General features: G+C 50.7%; 1 protein-coding gene across 3 annotated transcripts in view; it reads left to right on the top strand.

Moving 5' to 3' along the window:
• Positions 1-9,955, top strand: part of MTERF2 (mitochondrial transcription termination factor 2) — a 14,116-nt gene extending 4,161 nt beyond the window's left edge. For all 3 annotated transcript variants that reach the window (XM_075551030.1, XM_075551029.1, XM_075551031.1), the window contains exon 2: positions 8,437-9,955. In XM_075551030.1, coding sequence (XP_075407145.1) covers positions 8,494-9,645 — 1,152 coding nt within the window. In that variant the 5' untranslated portion in view covers positions 8,437-8,493 and the 3' untranslated portion in view covers positions 9,646-9,955. The remainder of the gene's footprint in view (positions 1-8,436) is intronic.
• The last annotated feature ends 2,121 nt before the right edge of the window (positions 9,956-12,076 follow it).

Below are 12,076 nucleotides of genomic sequence, written 5' to 3' on the forward strand. Positions count from 1 at the left end.
AGAGGGAGGGTCTGCACGGGGAAAGATGGCACGATAGCTGGAGAGGAAGAGAGAGTTGTTTGTGGGAAAGGCCTCAAGTGTTTATGAGCCATTGAAAGGGAAGGTGGGTTATCAGGAGGATAGAGCTGAGGGGCCAGCTATGTGAGAAAGGGAAGGTGGGGTACAGGGGGATAGAGCTGAGGGGCCAGCTACCTGAGAAAGAAGACCCTGGAGTTGCCAGGCCAAAGGGGTGAGAAACCACAAGCGGAAGGGATTCACCTAGGATAAGGAAAGGCACCTGGAGGGAGGGTGGGGTTCTTGGTGTAGGTAAGAGGGAAGGGCATTGATTGGGAGTAGAGGCTGGAACAGAGAGGTGTGAGTTTACATCATTTGTCATAGTCGTGGGGCAAGTGGAAGAGTGATTCGACCCATGTAAATCGGAAGACGCATGGAAACAATTCGTCTACCACACTAATGGTCTCCACAGCCCTGAGACCAGAAGAACTAGACAGTGCCCGGCTATCACTGCCCACTACCCTGACAAGGGTCACACTAGAAGCTCCTGGCCAGAGTGGGAGGGAAATGGGGGACAGAACTCAAAATCATCCCCAAGACCAGGCTTACTGGTCAGCTAGAGACTGGTGGGACCCCCAGGACTGTGGCCTTTGGTCATCCTGCAGGTCTGAAACGGAACTTGTCCCGGGTTAGGATAATCAGGCACTGAAGACCAAAAGGGCAGCATTCCGGAGGGCGAGGAAAGGAGGAGGGCTGGAAAAGGAAACACAGAGTGGAGGTGGGATGAGCGGGGTTCACAGAGGGGGTTGCAATGGGGGCGCTGAAACAACATCTGTATGATCCAACTATTTCATCCAAATCGTTGGATGGAAAACTATGTGTGTTCTGTAGACCTTCACCTACATCCCAATAAAAGGCTTGGAAAGAGGCAGTTGTCGGAGAGATGGTATTGGGTGGTCAGCAGAGGGAGCCAAGTGTGCAGCAAAGGCCAGAGGGGAGCTGCCTGGCTGCTCAGACCAAAACCCCACTGCCATCAAGTTGATGCCTACATGTGAGCCACCCTATTGTGTTCGAGGCTGTTGTAGATCTCCAAAGAGAGCAGCCTCCTCTTTCTCCTGAGGAGCCGCTGGTGGGTTTGAACCGGCAACCTTGCAGTTAGCAGTCCAACACATAACTGACAGCACCAACAGGACTCCTGCAAGGAATTGCAAATTAGGGGTGGGGGTGGAGGTACACTACAAACAGAACCCCTGTCGAACGGAAGGCACGGGGGTGTTTTAAAACTGGTGCTTTCAGATCACTGACGTATGGAAAGAACCTATTTACATTCACAGTTCACACGTGGAAATCTCAAATAAATTGAGGACATTCACTTTTAAAATCGAAACGAAAATACAGGAGGAGCCGAGTGAGATGCATCTGATCGTCTGGTAGGGAACCCTGAAGAAAAGGCATTTTACCCCTGCAAGCTAACTGCTTTGATGTGCTGAACGATACCATTAGCAACTAAAAAGTGAACCTAGAAAACATATCCAAAAATGAGATTGCTATTAACGGTTTATACAAGTTCATTTTTTTTAAAGTGGAGAAGTTGCAGTGTTAATAAAACAGGCTCCAAGAACTGTCTGCCATCGAGTCGATTCTGATTCCTCATGACCCTGGGGGACGGAGTAGAGCTGCCCCTGCAGGTTTCCCAGACAGTAACTCTTTATGGGAGCAGGAAGCTGCCTCTTTCTCCAGAGAGGCGGCTGGTGGTTTCAAACTGCTCATGTTGTAGTTAGCAGTCCAGTGTGTAAACCACTGTGGCCCCAGGGCAGGGATCACTAATTGCCCAAAGGAATTAAAGATGGCTAAAATCATGTCAGGATAACCCCGCCTCCCTCACAACTCATCCATGACAGTGAAGGAAGCTGGGTATCTCCTGCACAGCGGAACAGAAGAAGCTGCAGAGAGGAGCCGGGCTGCTCACTGCCATGTCAGCTGAGCAGTTTCCAGTGAACTAACCCAGCAGCCTGCCCTCAAAACCCGTGTACTGGTGGACATTGGACCTCCCTCAATGCAAGAACACTTTGTTCTAATAACCTGGCATTCTATGATGCTCACCTTCCCAACACTATCACTGAAGACAAATGGGTGCATAAGAAAATGTGGTGAAGAAAGCTGATGGTGCCTGCCTATCAAAAGATATAGCGTCTGGGGTCTTAAAGGCTTGAAGATAAACAAGCGGCCATCTAACGGAGAAGCAACAAAGCCCACATGGAAGAAGCACACCAGCCTGTGTGATCATGATGTGTTGAAGGTATCAGGCATCAAAGAACAACAAATCTAATCAGTGTGTGCCCACCCTCCCAATATGATCGCTTTAAACAAATGTGTGCATAAGCAAATGTGGTGAAGAAAGCTGATGGTGCCAGGCTATCAAAAGATATAGGTCTGGGGTTTTAAAGGCTTAAAGATAAATAAGCAGCCATCTAGCTGAGAAGCAACAAAGCCCACAAAGAAGCACACTAGCCTGTGTGACCACAAGGTGTTGAGGGGATCAGGTAGCAAGCATCAAAGAACAAAAATCATATTGTAAATGAGGGGAAATGCAGAGTGGACACCCAAAGCCCATCTGTAGGCAACTGGACATCCCCTTATAGAAGGTTCTCAGGGAGGAGATGAGCCAGTCAGGGTGCAGTGTGGCAACAATGAAACATACAACTTTCCTCTAGTTCTTAAATGCTTACCCCCACCCCCACTACCATGATCCCAATTTTACCTTACAAATCCGGCCAGAGCAGAGGATGTACACTGGTACAGATAGGAACTGGAAACAGGGAATCCAGGGTGGATGATCCCGTCAGGACCAGTGGTGAGAGTGGCGATACTGGGAGGGTAGAGGCAAGGTGGGGTGGAAAGGGGGAACCGATGACAAGGATCTACATATAAGCTCCTCCCTGGGGGGGGGGGGATGGACAACAGAAAAGTGGGTAGAGACATTGGACAGTGTAAGATATGACAAAGTAATAATTTATAAATTATCAAGGGTTCATGAGGAAGGGGGAAAATAAGGAGCTGATATCAATGGATGAATGTATGGATTGGGATAAGAGTTGTACGAACCCCTAATAAAATGATTGAAAAAATAAAGTACATATTTCTTAAAAAACCCATGTACTCTAATAGCTCTCCTAGGAATCCATCTGAAAGGGGAAATCAACATGTGCACAGCCGTTAGCAGAGTAAAAATGGCCACAAGCCTCAATGCTCAACAGTAGACAGCAAGTTACACAATCAAATCTGTCCAGCCCACATAACCACGTGCACACCATTTTAATGAGTGCTTTTTAAACGTTTTAAAACACTTTATCGGGGGCTCGTACAACTCTTATCACAATCCACACATTTATCCCTTGGGTCATTTATTGCCATCATCATTCTCAAAACATTTTCTTTCTACTTGAACCATTGGTATCAGCTCATTTTTCTTCTCCCTCCCACACCCTCCCTCCTAAACCCTTGATAATTTATAAATTATTATTATTTTTGTCATGTCTTACACTTTCCGGCATCTCCCTTCACCCACTTTTCTGTTGTCCGTCCCCCAGGGAGGGGGTTATATGTAGATTCTTGTTATCAGTTACCCCTTTCTCTCCCACCTTCCCCTTAGTATCCTGGTATGGCTACTCCTATTCTTGGTTCTTAGGGGTTTATCTGCCCTGGATTCCCTGTATTTCCAGTTCCTATCTGTACCAGTGTACATCCTCTGGTCTAGTTGAATTTGTGAAGTAGAATTGAAATCATGATAGTGTGTGTGTGGGGGGGTAGGAAGCATTTAAGAACTAGAGGAAAGTAATATGTTTCATCAGTGCTATACTGCACCCTGACTGGCTTGTCTCCTCCCTGCGACCCTACTGTAAGGGGATGTCCAGTTGTCCACAGATGGGCTTTGGGTCTCCACTCTGCACTCCCCCCTCATTCACAGTGATAGGATTTTTTTGTTCGTTGATGCCTGATACCTGATACCTTTGATACCTCATGATCACACAGGCTGTGTGCTTCTTCCATGTGGGCTTTGTTGCTTCTCAGCTAGATGGGCACTTGTTTATCTTCAAGTCTTTAAGACCCCAGGCACTTTATCTTTTGATAGCCGGGCACCATCAGCTTTCTTTACCACGTTTGCTTATGCACTCACTCTGTCTTCAGTGATCATGTTGGAAAGGTGAGCATCGTGGAATGCCAGTTTAATAGAACAAAGTGTTCTTGCATTGGGGGAGTACTTGAGTGGGGCGCTTTTAATGCTCAGGGATAATATTTACACTGTGTAGTGGAAAAGCTAGTCTATAGATGGGGACAGCGGCTGCAGCCACGGGCTCAAACGTAGTTGTAGTAAGGACAGCGCAGGACCGGGTAGGGTCTTGTCCTGTTGTACACCAAGTAGCACCACCTCTATGGCACCTAACGACAGGAATAACACATAACAGAATATAATGTGAGCTGAGCGTGCATGCTTTCCATTGTTGCAGTTGGCTGTGTGTGTGCTCACCAGAAGGAATCACCCCGGGCGATTGCTGTCGTGCAGACAATGCCCCTGACTTTGCACACATCTCAGGAACTGCCTGGGCCCCGCTGTGCGTATCAGCATCTGGCCTTGGTGAACACAATTCTAAGGATTAATGATCCGCCCTTGTGTGTAGCTCAGCCCTCACACCAAGCCAGCTACTTGAGGTGCTCAGCCTGACCCTGCCATCGGCCCCAGCCCCGAGCAGCCCCGGGTCATGGGACTTGCTGGAAGACGGAACCCCGAGAACGAGGATCCAGCCAAATCCTGAGTGGGTGCTCTCTTCACCCCAGAGGCTGAATTTAGACTCTGATGCCGGATGACATGGCAACCAGTAGCACCAGAGGACGGAAACCAGGCTGTGTTTATAGGGCAGAATACGGACGGCCATGGTGTGGAAGCGAGGATGGAGAGACTGCCTGCCTCCTCTGCCTGTGGGACCTGAGCAGATTCTCAGCAGCAAGCATGGGTTGCTTTCACTAGGAAACCAGAACCACTTAAAATACAACGTGGCCGTTTCTCAGTCAGTCTCTGCAAATAATGTGCTTGTGTCGAAACGTCATTTGAAGTCACATGATTACAAGACACTCAGTTCTAGAAATGTCTGGGTGATAGCTGCTATTTACTGCTAACTTATCTCCGACTGTGTACAAGATTTACAAACAAGCATGCCCACTGCCTGCAAGTTGATTCCAACTCTTCACCATCCTGTCTAGTGTTTCTGAGACAGTTCATCTTTATAGGAGCAGACAGCCTCGCCGTTCTCCGGTGGAGCAGCTGGGAGGTTTGAACAGCCCACCTTGCATCTTTCAGCCCAGTGCTTTTCCCAGGGCTCCTATTTTGGCCCTCCCAGGATCTCTGTGAGCTTTAAGGCATAAGTTCCCAAAGCAAATTTAGCCTACTACCCCTTTAATTAAAAAAAAATTACTCTTTGTCTCTCTGGCAATGAAAAACGTTTGTACTATTCAACGGTGTGGGTCATAAACGCTGGATATTCTTGACAAGAATGGGAATTCCAGAGCACTCCATTGTGCTCCTGCAGAGCCCGTATGTCAATCAAGGAAAAGTTGTGTGACTAGAGAGGAGGACACCTGATTTAAAACCAGGAAAGGTGCGCATCAGGGTCGTGAGCTCTCACGGCACTGGTAAGTTGAGCTACTCATCACAGACGCCGGCTTGTGTGAGGAAGAATGCGGCATCAGGATGGGAGGAAGGCTTACCCACATCCTTCGGTATGCAGATGGCACCATCCTGCTGGCTGGAAGTGAGGAGGACGACAAGTACTTGCTGATGAAGATCAAGGATTGCAGCCTCCGGTGTGGACTGCACGTCGATATAAAGAAGACCCAAATCCTCTCAACCGGACCAAGCGGGTCCCATCATGTAACTGGAGACAAGAATGAAGGTGGCAGGGTTTCATCCTGCTTGAATCCACAGTGAACACGCAGGGGAGCAGCCGAGAGACCAAATGGACACATTGCATTGGGGAAAGCTGCTGCACAAGACCCCTTTGGAATGTTGAAAAGCAGGGACGGGACTTTGAAGACTAGGACGTGCCTGACTCAGCCCATGGTTTCCCATGGCCGCCTTTGCACGTGAACGCCGGACACTGAATGCGGAAAACAGAGAACGAATGTGTTTGAATTACGGCGCTGGCAGGGAATACTGGAAATCTGGACCGCCAGAGGTGCACACGGGACGGCTTGGGAGAAGTACAACCACAGTGCTGCTTGGAGGCAACCACGGTGAGTTGGCCTCAGGCATTTGTCAGGAGAGTTCAATCCCTGGAGAAGGACTCCGTGCTTGCGGACATGAGGGGCAGCGAGAAAGAGGACGGCCCTCAACAAGAGACGTCGAGTCCTCATGAGGATGACGCAGGGCCAGGTGTCTGAGTCACAGCCCTCTCGATGGTAGTGAACGACGAAAGCTGCACCTGCTTTGGGAGCCGCTCTGAATCGTTCCCGCGCCCCGAGGGGGGTGGTTCTGCCGAAGCTGGGAATCACTGCTGTCCCCTCCACTTGAGATGGAGACGTGAACAGTTCGGGCATCAGTTCTGGTCAGGACCGTCTGAGCCACTCCCCTGAGGTCACCGTGACTTGGAGCCAGCACTGGGCATGGGCAGTGTGCCCAACTGTGGGTCATGGTGAGAGGGCCTGCCCGTCGCACTGTAGCACCCCCTTCCTGTGGCACTCCAGGGTTGCCCCCCGTTCCCGGCTCACGGGTCGAGGAATCAGCTGAAGAAAGCTCTGGTCAATCACGAAATAAAACAGAAACTGTGCCGACAGTGAGGTCAGGCTCTCTGAAAACCCACTGCTGCTGAGTCGATTTCTGACTCAGCACCCAAATGGGACAGAGTGGCATTGCTCCACAGGGTGCCAGAGACTACCAGCCTTCGCGGGCGCAGGCAGCCCCACCCCCATCGCTGTCCCTCAGAGCGGCTGGTGGATTTGAACTGCTTAATCCGTGTGCCACTAGCTGTCTTACCCATGCCAAAGCACACTAAGAACGTTGACTGCCGATTCGTATGTAGAGGCTGATTCACTAGGATCAGGCAGGACCGGCTGGAAGCACATACTCGGTCCTCAATGGAGGGGGCGGGATTAGACACAAAGGCCCAGACAGCAAGAGAAGGCTGCTAGCTCAATAGCCCAGCACGGGAGCCTCTGGCAAGGCCGACACACGTGTACCCCTCAAATATTAAAAGTTAAAAATAATACAGGCATGTCTTCATTTACCAGAGACAAAAGGAAGTGGGTGGCAGGGGCCTCCTAATGCACTGGGCACAGGGTAGCCCTCTGAAGGCGCCTAACGGTTGTCATGCAGGGATAATTGGTGAGATGATTTTAAACTCGCTCACCTGTCCACCAAACTCACCACCGTCGAGCTGATGCTGACTCATAGCGACCCTATAGGACAGGGTGAGTTTGAGACTGTAACTGCCTCTGTGAGTTTCTGAGACTGTAACTCTTTACGGGAGTAGAAAGCCTCATGTTTCTCTCAAGCAGAGACCGGTGGTTTCAAACTGCTGACCTTGAGGTGTGGTGAGCAGCCCAGTGCCTAACCACTGCACCACCACTCACCTGAGTGCCTGGGGCTCGGCAGAGCAGCCTCTCCAGGAGTCAGGTGGCCTTTCTCACCTTGTCCCGCTAAGACTTATTTTCATCCTCAGTCTTAAAAAGAATCTTTGTGTAATTCTCATAAACCACTGGTTAGCTCATTTTACCTAAAATGGATGCGCCTTCCCCTCGAGGGACGATGGTCATATCCTACACGAATCAGGAGATTCAACACGCCTTTCAATTAGACAGCCACGTGAAAATGTCAGGCATTTTGAAAATGTGTATACGAAGGGGACTTCAATCAGTTCGTGGGAAAATTGCATTGTTCCACGGGTTATTTTGAAGCTGCTTCATGTGGAAAGAGGGTAGAGGGGGTGGGGCCATCAAGATAGAGCCTCTTAAGATCTGGGAGCCTTTGACCTCTTGGTGTATAAAAGATGAGTAGCTGCCTCATTGTTACAGAGTTCAGGTAGATCATGAATTTTCAAATTCATGTCTCCGTTGTGATGCGTGGGAATTAACCACGAGTAAGATCCTAAGGAGATTTGGTGCTTGGTGCTGCCAATCATGGCGTAGTGATCTGCTAACCGAAAGGTAAGTGGTTTGAACCAGCCCCTCCCAGGGAGCAAGACTGAAGTCTGCCCTCTCCAGTAAAGATGGACAGCCTGGAAAACCCACAAGGGGCAGTTCTACTGCATAGTACAGAGCTGCGTGAGTCAGCATCACCTCCCTGGCAGTGAGAATGCCCAGTCCATCCTTGGCAGTGACAGCTCAAGTCTGAATGTTTGTGCTCCAAAGGCCACACGCTTTATATCAAAGCTCCCTTTCATTTCCTTCCAGGTGGGTGGTGCTGCAGCCGAGTCCCAGAGTGCTGGGCACAGCCCCTGGACCAGAGGCATGCGGTGGGTGCTCCTGATGAGGCCCCAACCCTGCGGGCTGTCTGCCTTCAGACAGATGTTAACTCCAAAACCTAGACCTACCCGCCTGGGCGTCTACACAGCTACAAGCGGGTCCAAGGCAGAAAACCAGGCGACGGTGGAGAAGCTCTCAAAGCTTTCCATTGATGTGAGGAAAATCCGCAGGCTCAAAGGGTGGGTCCTTACGGAAGAGGACACCTGTGTGGAAGAGATCGTAAGGATCTTACGAGAGCTCGGGGCCGACAGGGCTGCCATCGCCAGCATCTTGGAGCGCTGCCCGGAAGCTCTGGTCCTTAGCCCGGCCACCGTCAACACCCAGAAGGAGCTCTGGCAGTCGGTCTGCAAAAGCGAAGGCGAGCTGGCTCGGTTAATCGAGCAGTTTCCGGAATCCTTCTTTACAGTCCAAGACCAGGAGAACCGGAAGCAGAATGTGCAGTTCTTTCAAGAGCTGGGGCTCAGGAATGTCATCATCAGCAGGTTGCTCACCACGGCCCCCGCCGTGTTTCAGCAGCCCGTGGAGAACAATAAGCAGGTGATAAGCGTGCTCCAAGAGTCCTATCGCCGTCTGGGGGGCTCCGAAGCCAACCTGAAGGTGTGGCTTCTGAAACTGCTGAGTCAGGACCCGTTTGTGCTGTCGACTCCCCCTGCCTCCGTGAAGGCCACGCTGGACAGTCTCCAGCAGCACGGCTTCGCCGCCCTGGAAATCCTCCAACTCCTGTCCAAACTCAAAGGATTCCTTTTCCAGCTCTGTCCAAGCAGCATCCAGAACAGCATTGCCTTCTCCAGAAATGCCTTCCAGTGCAGCGGTCATGACCTGAGGGGGTTAGTGGTGCAGTGCCCCACCCTGCTGTGTTACCCGATTCCCGTTTTGGAAGAAAGGATCCAGGGGCTGTTGAAAGAAGGGGTTTCCATCCCTCAGATAAGAGAGGTGCCCATGGTGCTCGAATTGACCCCGCAGATCGTCCAGCACAGGATAAGGAAGCTTCGTTCTTTGGGCTACAGGATAAAGGACGGGCCCCTGGCAGCCCTAAACGGGACCAAAAAGGAGTTTGAGGTGAACTTGGGTAAAATCCAAGGCCCAAAGGGGAGGCCGATGTTTAACCCCGTGGCGCCAATAGACGTGGAGGAATGACATGAGTGATGCGTGTGGCTTCTTCCTCGGCGTGGAGATGAACATTAGCAAAGACAGCTGTCTGTAGGGTCCAGCCGACTCACCGTCACCCTATAGCCCTGGGAGAGCTGCTCCCGATCGTCTCCAAGGGCGTAAACCTTGTTGGATGCCATGGCCACATCTCCTGCAGGCAGTTGGTAGGTGCCGGCAGTTGTATAGACCTTGGCTTCTGAGAAGTATTTGAAAGAGCTCTAAATCATCCCTGCCTTCCTGTGTTCTATTTGGAAGCTGAAGTTCGGGCATTTGTTTTGAATAAAGTTGGTAACCTTGACCTTGAACTGTTTTTTTAAACAAAACAAAAATACGTGCATAATGTTGTATACGTTAATTTTTCAAAGTGGCACAGGTGCCCCCCTTCAAGCATGACTACATCTTGTACGCAGTGTTTTACCTGGTGAGCAAAGCCAGGCTCCTTCCGCTCTGGGAAACCGCCCTCTCTCGGGGCGTGAACTCTGTAAACATCTCGAGAAACTCACAAACGTCTCGTGTTTGTCCGAGAAATCGGCCTTCCTCACCCAGCTGGACGGAATGGGTGTCTGAGAACCAGGTGTTGTCCTGGAGGAGATGGATTCACTTGAAGCCTACCCGTGTCCTTGACTATCGAAAAATTAACATGCATTACAGCTAAGGCCACTCAGCTGCCCTGGCAGCACCGCAGTGATCCAAGTCGGGCTCCTCAAGCCTTGCGGGAAAGAACAGTTGCTTATGGGAAGTCCCCATGCCTGACGTGAACGCACTGGGTCATGATAAGGATGTAGGGACTTGAATGAGAACTTCTCTAAAATCGCTTACACTTGAAACGATCTGTCTACCTGTCTGAAGGAAGTGTAGCTTTGTAGTGGGAAAGCGGGGGTCCGGACGGAGCCCAGTGGTGGCGTTCCAGCTTTCTACAGCCACGTCTTGTTCCAAGGTAAATGCTGCCCAGATAAAGGCAGGCTCACTGGCTCACGCTCACCTGTGTAGTTTGAACTTTGTAACAAGTAATACGCAAGCAAACAACAGGCTCAAACATCTGGGCATGGTCTCCGCGTGGCCTTTGACGCAATGGAAAAATCATGAAACTCGCAGGCAGGCAGCGTTCTCACCACTCAGGCCGAGTCAGGTAGGTAACCCTCCCTCCAGGGGCCAGATCTGCTCAGATCCAGAATTCGGAGAGCAGTCTCATCGGAGCACCCACTGAGTGCCAGGCATCTGTTGAAAGTCACCACCCCCAGAGCTGACTCCCATTGTCAGCTGGTCCACAGTGAGGTAATGAGCAGAGGGCGAGTCAGTAACTTACCCCAGGCCACCTGATACTGTTCCATAGAGTGCCAGCCAGCCTGGTGGAAGGCAGATGAGGTCGGCATGGCAGGTCCATCTAAGGAGGAGCTATCGCCTGGGAAGTGCCCTTGGGGCTCTTAGGGCTCTTCGGTAGGTTTGACTTGAAGGTTTATTGAAGTAGTTGGTGCTGATGGTCTTGCCCTTCCTAAAGTGCCCATTCAGAATGCATGTGACCTACGCTGTATGCACAAGATGCCAGGGCAGGCAGTAATGAGTGGGTGAGAGGCAGAGGAGCTACTGTCCAGTGTCCTCCCTGCCTGCCGGGCCCCCATCCACAGGGGCCAACAGGCTTCCAACAGCCCCTGAGGAGTTGGGGGAGAGAACACAGGAGGGTGTCTTGGGAAGGTCTGGCAGTCGCGTGGCCGTGTGTGATCTGCAGCTCTTAGGTTACACATGTACGAATTGCAGCAACGGAATGATGGAGAAGAACAGGGAAAGGGCCGCAGTGACGGACGAACAAACCGATCTGTCTCGAAGGAAGTGCAACCAGAATGCTCCTTAGAAGCGAGGGTGGAGAGGCATCGCCTCGCATTCTTTGGTTTGGAAGGGTTCCCCGGTAGGGACCAGTCCCTGGACAAGGACGTCATGCTAGGTCAGAGGTCAGCAGAAGACGAAGACCCTCAACAGGATGGATTGACACAGTGGCTCCGAGTGGTTTCATCTCCGACCTAACGGCCATGAGCCGACTCAACAGCACCAAACAAGTCAGGGTCGGGTTCCTGCTAGGTGGCAGTGAGTTCTGGATTTTTTTTCAGTGCCACCGCCAAGTTCAGCCACATGGGTTCTCCCACAGAAGCAGAGGCAGTCAGGATTAGAGTGATACATTTCTGTTGTAATCTAACGCTAGCGGATTTTTTTTTTAAAAAGTTGTCTTTTTTTTTTTTTTAAGTCTCCTGATGTATGCTGTGGTGGTGGTGGTGGGGTGTTGAATTTTCTTTAAAGCCAGATTCATCTAATTTATTTTAGCCCCTGGATTATCGAAGTCGCTGTTGTTTACCCTTTTCAACACCCTACATTCTTACTGAGTTCTTAGGAAATACCGCTGCTAGAATTCAAAACGGACAAGAGCATG

The sequence above is a fragment of the Tenrec ecaudatus genome, chromosome 6 (assembly GCF_050624435.1).
Source record: "Tenrec ecaudatus isolate mTenEca1 chromosome 6, mTenEca1.hap1, whole genome shotgun sequence".
Classification (NCBI taxonomy): Eukaryota; Metazoa; Chordata; class Mammalia; order Afrosoricida; family Tenrecidae; genus Tenrec; species Tenrec ecaudatus.